General features: G+C 30.9%; 1 protein-coding gene across 2 annotated transcripts; it reads right to left on the bottom strand.

The window, feature by feature from the left end:
- Window positions 1-114: 114 nt before the first annotated feature.
- On the bottom strand, window positions 115-14,988 carry LOC146541507 (G-protein coupled receptor Mth2-like). Of its 2 annotated transcripts, XM_085188378.1 has the most exons (9): window positions 13,854-14,961; window positions 13,029-13,270; window positions 11,992-12,175; window positions 11,471-11,549; window positions 7,595-7,779; window positions 6,625-6,817; window positions 2,818-3,008; window positions 1,756-1,782; window positions 115-1,270 (listed from the first exon to the last, which is right to left on the bottom strand). In XM_085188378.1, the coding sequence occupies exons 1-9, from the start codon at window positions 14,803-14,805 to the stop codon at window positions 1,134-1,136; spliced, it is 2,190 nt and encodes a 729-aa protein (XP_085044504.1). In that variant the 5' UTR covers window positions 14,806-14,961; the 3' UTR covers window positions 115-1,133. The 2 variants fall into 2 exon arrangements, with proteins under 2 accessions (XP_085044504.1, XP_085044511.1); XM_085188385.1 differs by lacking the exon at window positions 1,756-1,782 and having other exon boundaries at window positions 13,854-14,988.
- Between the last annotated feature and the right edge of the window lie 1,983 nt (window positions 14,989-16,971).

The following is a 16,971-nucleotide window of genomic DNA, read 5'->3' as shown; positions in this document are numbered from 1 at the left end:
CACGACTGGCCTCAATGAAGATAAACAATTTGTACTTATGTATAACTTATACATATTATTATGAAATCTCTGCTAGAACACCTCTGGAAAGGACTATGAAATAAAAACAAGATGGCTGACTGAAATATTTATTTTTTAAAAGATTATTTTTTTACTGCTGCTTTTCCAATAATCAATATACCTTATTGTATGACTAGATTAAATACATTTTACGTTTAATACATACATTTACGTTTAATATACACGTCAAAATTAAACACATGTAGATACATTTATTCTCAAGACACAGTTTTCTAATTTTATTTAAATTATTAATTGTCATCTAAAATAACTAAATTGTCAGACAAATAGGTGGGATTAAACGCTTGGTTATCCTAATATATTGTTATTTAAAGAAAGTCAAAATATTTATAAATAATATAATAGTGTTTAATATTGAAAGAATTAAAGTATAACTCAATAAAAAAACAATGAATTATTTGATTTTATAGAATAAATCTTTTGATATTATAAAACAAACAGAAGAATGGAATGTGACTAAACATTAAACTGATCCAACTTTTTTTCTATGTGTGAGTTTTACAGATTTTTTTGAAGGTTTACGCTGTGTCCCGAATAATTGAAAATATTAAATATTCAATTTCCTCTAGTGGGAATTAAACACATAGCCTGTCGCGTTTACAGTCGTGCGCTTGTGCCCTACGCCACGACGGCCTCAATGGTAATTTTGTATTACCTGCCTACAGTAATTTCTACATCCAACTTACCATTAAAAATTAACAATTTAATCAACTTTTTTTTTAATCAACTTTCTTAATTTCCTTTTAAATTATGCAAGATCAAAAATTGATGGCCAATGATACATATTTATATAAACATATTTTATGTCAATTGCATCAAGGTGGCAATTTAATCTTAATTTAAATATTATCAGTGTATGAATTGTTAGTGTCAATTATGGAGTATACTATTCTTACAAAATAATATAACGCTAATAACATAGAGAGGCCTGAATTAATACTATAAGCCAACGAATGCAAACACATTATATACGTTAAAAATTAAAATACAATTATACCTTATATAATTTTAAATTGGTCAATGACAAACATAAATCGCTTGTTAATTACGAACTAACTCTGCTTAGTATTTGATAAAGATACCCGTAAATTAGTGCGTTCATCTGAACTAATTGTTCTGGACAAAAATGTGGATGAAGTTCTACTTGAAGAGGAGGTAGCGTTGTTCTGCACATCTGGTTTCTGGAGTCCTGTGCGAATTAGTAAAGCATAATTAATTTCCACAGCAAAATGAAATGAAGTAACATGCATACATTTAACTATGTTGTAGGGTGGTTTATGAAGTATATGTTAGGACAAAGCTAATATTGCTAACACAATCACCGTTTTTCAAGTACTCTACTTTAATGTGATGTATGCTGGGAAGGTTATAGATAAGCATAACATTTCCCCTAATGGGACTTATGCGGCACATCCTTATCGTGTTAAACATATAGACAATGTCATGTAAACGTATTATACACAGTTAGATATATACAATTTTAATGTAATCACAACACTAAACATATCACATATCAAGTGGAATCGTGTACAACTTGTATCAGTACTACCAACATACGCTTTTTACAAACATCAACGCCGCCAGTATTATTGACGATTACTTAATGTTAATTAAAATATTAGATGATGTTTAATACAGATGTTAGATACAACAGTAATTAATTCTAATATGTACTTGTCTCTTTCGATGTGCGAGATAAACCTGGAAAAAATGTGTTTTAAATATTTTTTATCTTTAAGCTTTTAAAGTCAAATAACTTTTTTTACACCATTGACATAAAAAACAAGATGACGCGCTAAGCAAGTAGCTATTTTATACATTTCATATGGAATTATATTGTTTACGAGTAGATACGTGCTTAAGGGTGCATTACTTTTAATTTAAAATGAGCTAAAAATAGGGAAAGAGGGTTTTTGTTACTTTTAATGTCATTAAAAGACTTAATACTACTCAAATGAGTGAAATTATAGAAAGAAAAAAAATATATTTCTTCCCCCTTCACATTACTGATAATTTACCATTGGATATTAATTTTATTTGGTACTTCTTGTCTGCTCTTGTAACTAAGTGTAATAGAACGCACTGTGCACAATAATGAAGCATTTATCCTTGTAAATAACATTTTCCTACCTATTAAAAATATAGAAAAGATTTATTCAAGATTCTTGTCGTCTTATATGATAACTGTTTCAAAGCATTTCAAGTACAATAAATCACAAACTATAACATTCAGTTAAATTTTACACATAACTCCTATAAAATTTACATTCATACCTATGGTTATTACCATACCGGTATGGCTATTAACATACTGTCTTTAATTATTAATTAACACTAATTTTGTTATTATAACATTTGTTTTTTTACTTTGAGGTGTACTAGATCTACGTGGATTATATCTGAATATTTAATTGACCACTATGTCGAAGATTCCTTACTAAACAAGGAAGCGGCAAATAATTAATAATATTGCCACGTAGCTTATCAACCGTTGAAATGCACTAAGAATTTTATTATTTTTATAAAGAATAGGGTGCGAGATAGATGGAAAGACACTAAATAATTGTTATATTGTACTTATATATATCTAAAAGTCGTATAGTACAGTGTATCTCTGAATGAAATTAAAAAAGACAATTACGTTTTGCAAGGCCCAGTCGATGAAATTCATAACACAAATTTAAAAACAAAAACGAATATATTTGAAACGCGTAATACTTTCCGTAAATAACTTACCAAGTCGTTTTCTGATAAGATAGTAAACTTTCGGCTTGACAACTAGTATCAAAAATATGAAAATTCCTTGCATCTCATTGCAGAGATCCACAATATTCCATAGCCACAGTGGTTCGGACACTACAGTGGAAAACAGTTCACATATCCATCCTGCGCCCATCACCACCCACAGCTTGCCCGTTAGTATAAAACTGAAATAAAAAAAAATATATAATTATATATACTTACATATATAGTAGGTAATACAAAAACAAGATTTTCTAACACTTCATATAAAACAAATATTTCCAATACTATGAATATGCATCATTTTTTTATTAAAAGTGAAGTAGTTAGGTAATTTATAGTGACAGAAATACGTGTGTTTATCTTTACACATCTATATCGAAATAAATTGAATTCGATTTTAAATGTTGTTAGAAGTATTTTAATGTTACCGAAGTAATATTTTTTAGTTGATAGAATAAGTATTTAATGTGTTTTGTTATAAATTATTTTTTCTGCATGGCGTCCATTTTTTATATTTCTTTTCACCTTTAAATTAAGCAGAGAAAAGTATTAAGACACTCTGTTCTTTACTTTACACTTATTAAATGGCAAAACCCGACGCCATGCATTCCCCCTAATGAGGATCGATTCTATTACGACTCTGTATATAGCGAGACACTGCCTAACTACACAGAACACTTCCTAATAAAGGTGCCCCACCGCCCAAGTCACGATATTACATTAAATTAATAAAAAACAAACATAAATTATAAGAAAAGCTTTCTATGCATAAACATATTTTTTTTTAAATATGACAAGAAATTCCGTGTTCAAGGTATGACAACTCCTCTTTTGAAATGTAGTAAAAAATATAAATGGCACTATTAAACACCTATCAAACAATTAGTGGCCATTGTAGTAATCGCGACGGTTGTGAGTTCGATTCAAATTCGGGGAATGAATTACTTTCATTTCCTCGCTCTGGTGACACAACATAGTGCGGCGTTGAGTTCCATCATTCAACGCACAATGTCAAGTTTTTTAAATTTTCTTACATTGTTTTTTCGCAAATATTTTTTACTGTTACAAAAGCTACCTTAATCTATTTATAAGAAAAAGGGTATACGATCATTAAATCAATTGAAATATATAGCGCCAATAAAGCCCAAGACATTAGCTTTACTACCAATAAAACTATAAATGTGGCTTAAGTGACGAGTACCTACCTAATGAAATCTTCATACATTTTCCGCAAATCTAATAAATTTTCTACATACTAATAAAATAAAAAAATTGAATCTGTCTATTAAAATAAAATATTTTAAATAAATAGAAATAGAACACGACTACGAACACATTCTTCCAAGTGGGAATTGTTCCCACTGGCTCCCCTGGCGTAAGTACTTAAAGTAAAGTAAAATTGCACATGCAAGATATTTGTTAAGAATCAACTCTGTCTGTGAATCTGTCAACACCGTTAACAGAGCTTATTCAAATACATTTTAAGCCTTCACACCATCTAAATAGTTTTAGTTCCCTATTAGGAGAGCAAATATAACTAGTTAACGCAAGAACATCAATATTTACATATTTTAATATATAAAATATTAACTGTATTATTTTAATTATATAAACAAACTATAACTAATTGGTGTTTGGTTTATATATAAACTAGCGACCCCCTTGCGGCTTCGCCCGCTTTTTCTACTGGATTATTCATATAATGTATGTTTGCAAAGCACTTAAGATAATGTGAAAATTAATTAAACCCTAATGCAACCCGCATTTTCGTAGTTTCAATAAGGATTTTCCAATTGTTTTACACTGCAAGGTTTTTTTAGTAGGTACCGTAATTTTAAATCTGTGCTACTAATCTTTTCAAGTACTTATTAAAATATATTTAAATGACTATTTTTAGATATTTAAATGACTATTTTTAAACGGAAGAAATTATAAACAAATGCCTACCTACTAATAACTACTACAAAAAATATATCGCGCTGAAATAATACATTCAACTCGAATTATCCAATACGTGCAAACGCATCTAAATCTTCGTTGCTATAAAGGCAGGCGGGTTTTTTTTTGCTTGTCCCTGATGAAAAGCAAGCACTACGTGGCTTATTGGAAAATTGGTGGAAAATTAAATAGAATGCATCGGCCGGGAATCGAACCCGGGCCGCCCGCGTGGCAGGCGAGCATTCTACCACTGAACCACCGATGCATGTAAGGCAGGCGGGCGCGGCGGACGCATGGCGAGTGGCGAGCCGTTTCGCAGCAAGGATTTTTTGATATTGTAACAACTTCTAAAGTACTTATTAAAATGAAAAACAGTAAAAGACAGTTTTGATCTACATTAAATGGCCAACGTAACTAATATACTTATTTATATGCTGAGAGTAAGGAATAAGTGAAACTTGAGTAACATACAGCTGATGTGTCAACGCCGGGAGGTGTCAACAATTAAATGCGTTTTTCTCTAAAACTATTCGCAATTTTGAAATTGTGTAAAAAGCAAATTTTATCTTCGTTTAACGTAGAAAATTAATAAAGTATTTTAAAGGATAAGGATTAATACCATTATGGAAAAATATCCCTCACAATAAAAAATATATTGAAATTATTATTTTTAGACAGAAAAATGATCACTACACGTTATCCTTAAAAGATAAAAATATGCTCTCGCGGACTTTTTTGTAGATCTTATTAAGAGGAACAATACTCCAGTACATTTTTTTCATGTAGTACTTACCATTAAAGCAGCGCATGCGCGAAAGTGTCTAAACGGGTAGGACTTTATTCATATTTATCGTATTTATGTTAATTTACATAAAAATGTACAAATAATAAACTATATATAAACCTTCTACGAAAAATACTCGACCTAATGGTGAAAACCGCAACAAAATCTGTTGGGTGGTTTAGAAGAAGAAGAGTTAGAAACAACAGACAGACACGAAAAGCGACTTTGTTTTATAAGATATAGGATATTAAGTTGTATTTATTTATTTTTTTCGATAAATATACGAAGAGTGTATTAATTTCACTAGAAATCACTGTTCAAAAGTACTTGGAACGATGAAATAATGAAATGTGATCTACATGGTTATTATCGTTAAAAAAATTACGTCATGTATAATTTTTACATACACTATTATTACGGCTAATATAATTTATTTAATCAATTTGGGATATACTGTATACAGTACAGTAACTAACTTGTAACTATACAGGTGGAATTGTCAGCACCACTTTAAATGAAACCACAGTTTTAACTACTCTATAAAAGCCTTATATAATTTGGAAAAAAAAAATTCCCAAAAATAAAAAGTTATTTTTTCAAACAAAATAAATAATTAAATTATCGTTTTAAAATAAAACTCCATTTGTAAAGTATAGCATAGGCACGCACACACTAACCTGTCAAATCGGAAACGTCGCACACGTATGTGTGCGTCACACGAAATACAGGTATGGATAAAAATCGTGAAATGAAAAAAAAATCCTACGCCCAAACTGTTGAGGTACCTTGATTAATTTCTTAGGTTTGGGTTTGAAATTTATTACCCTATATGCAGTTTCAATAAAAGAAGCGCTGCCTCTTCCCCCATGTATATACAGTTAAAAAACATATTTAACTATCCTGCTCAATACATTTAAATAATAAAATTTTTAATTTATCAAAATCAACTTAGCATAATCTTGTGTAAAAAATATAAAGGAAAACCGTACCGAAAACTTTACCGTGTGCTCCTAGTGTCGCCTCTAAATATTACTTTTTATTTATGCGTAATGTATATCATATTAAAATTTCCTTACTTGGCTCTATCTATACGAAATCTTCGCTTAGCTCTGTCTCCAACAGAACCAGCTTGCAGGCGATGGACCTCCGATTTCACCTGGGCGCAATGACGCGCCGTCAGCAACCACAAGATAAAGTTAATGCCTGTGACTATACCCATTGGAATCACGAAGAATATATAATGCGGCCAATCAGATGGCGAATTTTGAGCTGAAAGTAATTTTTAAAATTATAATAACTTAAATAACTTATTTTTTTAAAGTATGTTCTCCTTTAATTTTTGTATTTCTATTACATGTTATTAAACCGAATAAATAATCAGTTTATATCTTTAAAATCACGCACTTATTCCAATAATACGTGGTTTATTAAAAATAGAAATACCCTTCCGCCAAGATATTCAAACTTTAATCTTTTTAAAAACTTGTCTAAAGAATCCTTCAACAGACAAGAAAAAAGGTACTTTTTACTATAGCATGTTTTGTGTAGATAGAACAACGACACGACAATGTATTATACTCTTCTATATTTTTAAACATAACTCGATTTTTTCCTATAAATTGACTGTAAGAGAATAATATTCATAGATAATCTTTTCTACGAACATAAAACAGGTATCATGTAACAATATTAGTGTAAGCCTATTTTCCTTAAAGCGGAGTCAGTAGATATGAAGTATAAATATAATTATATTTAAAGATGTAAGTTCAACTTGTAACTTATAAGCTCAAATTAATATATTTGCACTATAACTTTTATTTAAAATATATACAAGTAGGTATGTATAATATGTTATGGACCAAGTGATAGCATAGCGCATAGCATAGCTTAGCTATAGCGGACCAACTGATTAATTATTATATAAGCTCCCGCTAGGTTCAAATTTTTATACGTTTTCTAAATAAGTAGCTAATTTAAAAATAGATTATAATTGATATTTTATATCTACGGTGCCGCGCACCATAGTTAGTTATTCTAGTAGCTTACCAGTCCCAAACCAGCACATCCCAATTCCCATATTAGCATCTAATATAGAAGTAACGGGATAGTTATCTAAAAGGAACATGGTCAGCGTGAACACTATTGTTATGCTCCATGCGTACAACGAATACCAGATAAATCGCCGACATTCTGAACCGGTTTTCCGAAGAGTCTTTACCGTGCGAATACTCCTAAAAATAAAAGAAACGTAAATATCAATATAAAATTAAGAATATCAATATATTATTTAAGATATACAAGAATAATTGATAAGCAAAAAATAAAAGTTTTGTATTTGTATGATTCATATAAGGTCTTAAGAAAGAAATATAAAGTAAAATATATTTCTTTGGATAAAATGTCCTTTTCCGAAAAATAAATTTAAAAAAATAATAAATAAAATTTGAATTAAAAAGGAATATTGGAGCAACAGGAAATAACTAATCCTACGCAATTTAATTATGAGTTCGATCCTCAGTCTTTGATTCGTGACGATTTAAATACCACTTTGATTATCAGAGTCATCTATTTTTATCTTTCGTAGAATTTGAAAAAAAAAATGTCTCGGAAATGTAATGGCGCAGCGACGCACAGCATCTGATTGTAAACGTGACTGCTGCGGATTCGACTTCCACACGAGGGAATATTTTTTTGCTTTCCTAGCTCCTCTGGTCTGAGAAAGTCTCAAAAATTGAGGAGACAATGCTAAACGGAGGGCTTAATTTGATTATGTAAATAATATAAATATAGTAAATATTTCTAATAAATGAAACACTTATATATTAAATAAAGCATGATATTAGACACTAATGCCTAAATTGCGTATAATATTAATGTAAGATTGCTGCCTCCCTCCTCCATAGGTCACGGATATTAAGCACCCAACGATAGGAAAAGCTTCACGTTCATTATCTGATAGTGGGGGAAATAAACGATAGCACAGAGTGTTGATAAAGTAGCACCGTTATTGGTTAATTATTATCAACGATCAATACAAGGAAAATGTAATCGAGTTAAAATGAGTGCATGATGAATTTTGCACTTTGTTTATTTTTCTCTGCCACTCAACACGCAAGCCTCCAGAATTCGGCGGAAAATGGGGAACGGGAGTGTCTTAGCACTAGATTCCCTCTGCTTACCCTGCTGTGTACGGGATACAGCGTGAAGCTGAGATAAAAAAAGAAATCAGTACAAGGAAAATGCAATCAAGTTAACATAAGTGTCTGATAAATTTTATACATTGCTCATTTTTCTTTTTATTTATTTTTTTGCTGTAAGTATATGTACTAATGTTACTAATGTGATATGCCACATTAGTAACCGACACTTAGTGAGACTTGTGTAGGTTCAATTACAAGGACAAAAGGGCGACATTAATTGAAACTATTAACTTTAAATTGCTACTTGCGCACAAATATTTAAATATGGATTTTTATATGATATGATAGTAGACGGAGGGAACCTGGGTACCTAGCTTAGACACTCCGTTCTCATTAAGACACTTCCGTACCCCACTTTCAATTGATTCTGAAGTCACGTCGCGCGTTGCCTCGTTACCAAAGCGAAGAAAATTAAAATATTAAATATTTCGAGTAGGAAACGAACCCACAACCTGTCGCCTTTACAGTCGCACGCTTCTGCCCCTGCACCATTGACTGATCTCATTTTTTTTATATGATTAAGAAAAACATGTTAATAATAAATTCAATTATAAGCATATAGCTGTTAATAATAGGATATTAATAGATGTTAGAACATCGTCAATTTCCAAGCGTCTTCACCTGAATATTCTCACCGAAGGTAGTATAAACAATTGATCGTAAATGTTAACATACACCAAATGTTTTCATCTTTAATAATTTTATGATACGTAGGTACTTTACACGTCATCCATGATTTATTTTTAGATCATTGGTTTTGTTCGACTTCGAGCTATTCAAATTAACATACCTATTCTGGCTTCAAATTCCCCACTGACAGTGATATTGGTTAATTAAGGCCCCACCTTCTTTATGGCTAATATGTTAAGTGAATGACGGTTTGCGTTAGTCAATTTATTAAATATTTACTTAGTTCTTACCTTTAATTGAAAAGCCCTATACGTAACACAGTAGAATTTATCTAATTAAACTATTAGACATGTACATAGTTGTAATGACGTCAACGTACAGAAAAATTAATAAAATATTTCTTCATTCTTTTTATAATAATGTGTGTAACCAAGTCAATAATAACTATGTCATGTATTACAGAGACAACAATTTAATATATAGTATTTGTTATATGAACGAAGGTAAATAACTATTAATAGTAATTTGGATTAGACATTTACGCAATAATATGTACAAATAGGTATAAAGTTTTTACATTTTATCCATCTACAAATATCAAATTTTTACAATGACATTTTTACAAATTCTAATTTATAGAAATCTACTGAATAAATAATATGTAAAAATTGTACTCCGATAATTAAAAAGGTGTTTTACATTCAATTGAGTAATACTTTTCCAAGGCTAAACAGCCATATTGGGTTTTACCGTAAAAACCCGACAAGACTCACTAATAAGAATATCAAACAATAAGATTCACAGATACAAAATATACAACATTTTCGTAGTAATAATTACAATGGACGAGATTTATATTTATGGGTAACTATGTTAGAAAGATTTTTTTGTTTTCAATATAATAATAGAATGAATTGTGTATGACTAGACGACACGCTCAAACATTGGCAAAAAGGCGTTGTCTTTGTACGTATAGCACAAGGGTGTGCAAACAGGTTACCTTGAATCTCCCACGCCCTTGCCCATTATCACCTACAATTAATGAAGGTAATTTTTACTGATTAAACATAATTACACGAACTAGGTATTATCTGTTTATAGCAGAACCTTAATTAAATCAAACTAAATTTAATTTAAATTCATCTTTCAGCAATATTTAAATTTAGGGCATGATCTGAAGGAACTAAAAGACAAATTATTTTTGTAAAAATATTAGTTAATCAGTGTGTAGTAAAAAGTTTTGTATTATTTTTTTTATGCTTAAAGTCGTGTATCCTATATACATTTTATTAAGTTGTTGTTGTTGTACAGAATGTTAACAACTTAACAAAATGTTAATCTTTTCATCGAATTAAAAAAGCAAGATGCATACGTAGATTATATATGTAATATATATATGTAACACTTTTTTTCATTTACCGGCTAAAATGGCATAGTGAAACTAAAATAGAGCTGAATAAGATTACAAACTATTTTAAAAATTATGATGATACAATAATCCATCATTGCTTTTCCTGGTAGGAAGGCTAGATAACAAGAATTAGAGCATATTTCTTATGAAAATAACTGGGTCTTACCAGTGAACTTCTCATATAAATCATACCTATCTCACAGAAAACGCGCATTTTAATGCAGTTCAAGGTGTTTTAATTTAGCCGTCAAACAATTTATAGTATGGATTACAAATAATATATGTTATAATTTAATTGAAAGGCAGTCTTTCAATATATTAGGTAATACAGTAGATGATAGAACTCTACCACTTAATGTAATAAAGCAAGTGATTAAACTTAATTAACTTATTTTATTTCGAAAAATTATTAATTATGTTTCGTGCAAGCATTTTTCGGCTTTGTAGAGCTGCTTTTTTAAATAGCAAACCATATATTTCCCAAATATAACGCACATGCCACATATGAAGATGATATTCTTTATTATTCGTCACAGCTTGGAATAATTTATACTTCCTATATCAATTTTATAATTTGTACGAAATAATAAATTTATAACAAAAAAAATAACATGCCATAATTAATTAATTATTCACATATTCATATTTACATTATAATTTAAAAATAATAAGCATCCTCACCCAAATGTCCACCAGATGTCGAAGCACATGACGTTCAGCCAAACAAATGCCGCCACAAAGCCGAAGTATATGCAGTACCCTGTACAAACAATGATCAAATCACCCAAAAGCGGGCAAACAACATACGAGTACATTTGTTCTCAAACATCTCATCTTAATCTATTCATATTTAGAATCGAATCAGGTTGACGCTGTTCCCGCAAACAGCTGGGTAAGCAGAGGGAACCTAGTGTTTAGACACTCCATTCCTCACTTTCCGCTGATCTGAATTTATCTAGACATTGTATGCTGAGTGGGCAAACTCAACGCTGGGCTTTTATGTCTTGGTGCCAGAACTCGTCGTTTGAAAAGTATTGAAAATATTAAGATATAATAATTCATTCCCTCGAGTGGGATTGAACCCACAGCCGTGGTGTCAGTTGTGCCCCTTCAATAATTCATATTTAGGTTACATGTATATAAATTATACGTTTAGCTTTAACATAATTATAGAAATATATTTAAATCAGTTAGATCCTCACCTAGTACTTTGCATACTCGAACATCATCAACTTTACTGTGCTGTACTCTTGCAAGGCAGACGTAAGCGACGAACATAACACTGACGTGACATATTAGGTTGCGCCCATGCAGATTCCTCAATTCCGGTAACACACAATAAACAAATATCGTTAATGCCAAGCAAACGCTTGAAATGGTGTTCACCTAAAATTTAAACCATAATTAGTAAAATCGCAAGATATATATTTATTAATATATAAGCAATTGAAATATACTAAAACTACATTTATTACATTATATTAATTTGAGGCTAATCGTAGCGCAGGGGCGCAAATGTGTGACTGTAATAGGTTGTGGCTTCGAATCCCACTCGAGGAAATGAAATATTTAAAATTTCATTCCTTTACTCTGGTATCTGCGGCAAAGCACGGCGTTGAGTTCCGCAATGAGTTACTGAACTCGATTCAGTGTCTTCAGAACACTCTCTTAAGAACTCTGCCTACTCTACTGCATGTGGGAAGCTCTTTTTTTCTACATTATGAATCATTTATAAACATATGGTTATTATTGTAAATAGTGCTATTAATCTACAGCCCACTGATCATTTTCCCTTGAAGATTTAAAGTAAATAATGAACAAGTGTAGTGAAATCTTTCATCATTCATATTGATTATATAGACACTAGAATATTTCTTCAGAAATGTAATTGATAATCAATCAATTATTGATTTAAAATGGCCACTTAAATATAAAAAATACGTTCTCAAGTCTGTATTTACTGTCCTAGTTTATAATCCAATGTCAAGTTTTTTTATGAGTATGCAGATAGAACCTATTGAAAAATCTCTCTATGCTCAATTCTCTGTTCAATATCGTGATATGCATGCTTTGTCATGCTTAAAGTCCGAAACCTCTTAACTTTATTAAGTAAGTACTCATCCATCTTAACATCTTCAAGGATTTCTTTTAGAATTATTTATTATGGCTCATTGAATACCCTAATATGAATAAGGTAACACTAACAAATACAATTATGTAAGCAAAGTTTATACATTACCACGAAAGACATAAAAAAATTCTTGGGTCGTGGTGGTAAATAGCACATAACACCATTAGCAATGACGTCATTTCCAGGGCAATCCTGCCGGTCAAAGACTTCCACACAATAATTGTTTGTAAGCATATCGAGAGTCTGCAGGTGCCCATCACGAGTTAAATTATGCTCATCCTGTGCTAGGGATGGATCAAGGGCGTATTTTTTGTGAGGACAAGTCAATCCAATTCGTAATCCCATTACATCTACAAATAAGTGTGATATAAATATTTAGCTATATCGCTATTGCGTGTAGCAACGCAAAGAAACAACTGTTATTTTGAAATTACAGACATACTCCAAAATATGTCTCATTTTTTAAAATTTTAAAAATTTCAGTCAGAATAATATAATTGTTTACTAATATTTATAAGCAATAGGATAGCATTTTTGCTGTGTCCGAATAAAAGTATTCGAGGTTATTTGACGTCTGGGTCAGCTCATATTTTAGATACATGTTAAATTTTACAGATTTGAACTGAATGATGCTTAAAGGTCTCAACTACACATCCTTCACATCTTGCCTTTTGCATAGCGGTTAGCAACAACCTAAAGACCGCTAACAATGCTTAATTTATTTTCAAACGCGGAAAATAAAGCAAATACAATAGTTATGAAATCCATGCAGGGAACTATTAGTTAATTTATTAGTTAGAAAGATTACTAAGTATTTTTTACATTTCACACCTTGTCTGCCATTGTCTTGCAATTACTAATAATCTCTCATATATTTTATAAATATTTTTTTTGTTGCCCAGAAAATATGCTAAACTTTGTTAAAGAACTTACCCAATATATCATTGTTAAGTTCCTTTATTGGATTTAAATATGTAGAAATATTGAACCAAACGTTATCACTCTCTTCGTTAGGTACACAATCACTAGCAAAACTTAAACAGTTACGCGGCTTATAATGTTGTCCATGTGGACAACATTTCCTAACACAATATGCACTGAAAGTTTGACAATTTCGGGTACAAACTTTGGCCACTAATCCAGTACCACCATATTCTCGATCTATACACCATTTGCCAGACTTTGATCTTCCATATTTTTCACCTTTTATGCTTAAGGCATATAATGTATCCCCTTCGATAGATAAATGATATTTACTCTCTTGTAGTTCAACTGCGTATTCTTCAGCGTCACAAAATAAATTGTTTTCGATTTCAAAAATATCACCAGAACTTATTTTTAATTGTTCCAACCAAACAGTATCGTTTGATGAATTGACAGTTCTACACTCATGAAAAGCTGGATCATAGCTTTCTCCGCTCGGGCAGCATTTACTTATTTTATAAATTTCTAATTTATCATCCTCTAATTCCTCGTTAGTATGATTACAAGTTAAAATAACAGTTTTTGATATGTTTTCCCTCAAAGTGCCATTTACAACTTCAGCTACGAATTTGTCAAAACATTCCTCCTCATTAAGTTGAAATACAGTAATATTTGTATTTAATATTTGTAAAACACATTCACTTGGTAGACCATTTTTTACTGTAACACTACTACTCACATATAATGGCTCGCTTAAGATTTCATATTGTTTTCTCAAATAATCACTACTCACACATTTAAAATCTTCACTCGTGGTCTCGTTGGTTTCATTTACTTTAATCAAAACCTGAAGTCTTGGACAGCACTTACGAAAAACTATTTTTTGATCATAAGCTTCAATTTCGGTAGAAGAACACGCCGTTGCGAATATATATGTAGCGAGAAAAAACAACGACAACATTGTTTACACAAGATTTAAATCATTGACTTATACAAATAAATAATACTACAACAGGTGGAAAAACTCAATAGACGCGGAATGCATTGTTTATTTATTGGAAAATATGAAACGTGCGATATAGTTCGACGGCTTTGGGTGAATGAAGCCGGCTAAAGCTCCTATCAACTCCTATGATCAACGCCAGACTACGAGCGGGAGGCTGCAGCGCCCTTGAAATTTGTGACGTGTTTCGCTTTTCCCCCTCTAAAAACGTATTTGCAAATTTGACCAACACTATTCACGACACTAAAACTAGTGAACAATGTAAACTGTATAACATTCTAAGCACTTCCTTAATTTGAATATATTACTAAATTGAACACCTATATTATTTACTGTATCTTTATTAAACGCGATTTATACCGCTACTAGTAAACAGTTCGTTTTGTAAATTTATGTGTAATCACAGATAATACGACAAAGATGACGATTCAATTCTTATCATTTACTGATAATCGACTCACTTTGACGATTGGTTTCTCAGAAATTTATTCATAAATAATGTTGATGGGAATAATAATATTTTTATACATTTTAATATAAATCCAATATTGCTCTGGTTAATTTGTGGACGTTGAGGAGTATTTACAAGAAAGTATTTTTGTATGATTATATTACTATAGGGGACCTCAGTCAATATCTATCCATTTCACCCCTATTTACCGATGTTCAGTGGTTCAGCAATTATTTCTCACAAGTTCTCTACTTGTGATTTTTTGGTAGCAAAATCGTGAACAGAATTAGCAAATACAGCCCAACTGCAAGGTCTCATGATTTTTTTACCCTCAATATACCTCAATTATAGGCCTTTCGTAATCTCTGAAATATGATCAAATAAATAATATATTTTATAAAAGTTTTCAAATACTTTCAAGGGCTGTAGCGAAAAAAATATTGGTGATTTTTTCCAAAAGTAATTTTAAAAACTATTGTTATTTTTGTAGAATAATCCATAAAAGTTTCAAAAGGCTAGCTGAAAGACAATATGTTAAAAAATGTACTTCAATCATAAAACAGTAAAAAATATTACTCTCGACACCAGGATATTTTGGGACGGCCATTTTTTTAGGTATTTACCAAAGTGTTTCCATTTTTCCACAATCAATTACAGTCAAAAAAGATTTATAGAGAACAAATATTTTGATATTGTAAAGTAAGCCCAGCACACGAGTTAAGTAATACACGTGGATGATGGTTAATATTAACATTCATCATAAAACTTTGAAATTTAAAATTTAGATATTAGAGATCTGAAAATAATAAAAACGCATAATTCATTATTTTCAAGAAATCTTACCCTGTCCGTCAAATTACGCAGTGGAAGTTTGTTTGAATTATCCATTAAAGTTAAATATTTAAGCGGTTTTGTTATTTGCAATAAAACATACATAGTATACCTATGTATATCACTCTTTTAGTCCAAGTCCATGTAGAGTAAAGTTTCTTACTTTACACGTCCTAACTCTATGTTCAAGCCTTCGCTTCACAAACTCTACATCATAGTCAAAATTGAAAGCCTATAAAAAATACCGCTATAATTTTTCACAGTGCATATACAGGATGGAAGAGGCAGCGCTTCTTTTATTGAAACTGCATATAGGGTGATAAATTTCAAACCCACACCTAAAAAATTAAACCAGGTACCTCAACAGTTTGGATGTAGGATTTTTTTTTCATTTCACGATTTTTATCCATACCTGTATTTCGTATGACGCACACATACGTATGCGACGTTTCCGATTTGACAGGTAAGTGTGTGCGTGCCTATGTTATACTTTACAAATGGCGTTTTATTTTAAAACGATAATTTTATTATTTACATATTTTGTTTGAAAAAATAACTTTTTCATTTTTGGGAATTATTTTTTTTCCGAATTATATTAGGCTTTTATAGAGTAGTTAAAACTGTGGTTTCATTTAAAGTGGTGCTGACAATTCCACCCTGTATAGCTGTACACAGCAGTGTTGACATTTTTTAAAAATAATTCAGCTAAGTATATCTCAAAAATTACTGACTGTATATCGTTCAAATTAATTTTGTTCATTGAAAACGGAGAGCGGACTGTCTTAACACTATGCTCCCTCTGCGTACCTTACTATATGCGGAATACAGCGGGAAGCTGAAAA

Source organism: Heliconius melpomene, chromosome 1 (assembly GCF_056956725.1).
Source record: "Heliconius melpomene rosina isolate 202511_hmr_F chromosome 1, ASM5695672v1, whole genome shotgun sequence".
Classification (NCBI taxonomy): Eukaryota; Metazoa; Arthropoda; class Insecta; order Lepidoptera; family Nymphalidae; genus Heliconius; species Heliconius melpomene.
Note: the sequence above shows the minus strand (reverse complement) of the source record. Positions and strands in the feature narration are given on the sequence as shown.

Excerpts from the sequence above, each read along its gene's own strand:
- LOC146541507 (XM_085188378.1), bottom strand. The coding sequence starts at position 14,805 with ATGTTGTCGTTGTTTTTTCTCGCTACATATATATTCGCAACGGCGTGT. Across the intron at positions 13,271-13,853 it reads ACTTAACAATGATATATTGG|ATGTAATGGGATTACGAATT; the intron begins GTAAGTTCTTTA and ends ACTTATTTGTAG. Across the intron at positions 3,009-6,624 it reads TTTCGTATAGATAGAGCCAA|TTTTATACTAACGGGCAAGC; the intron begins GTAAGGAAATTT and ends TTTTTATTTCAG.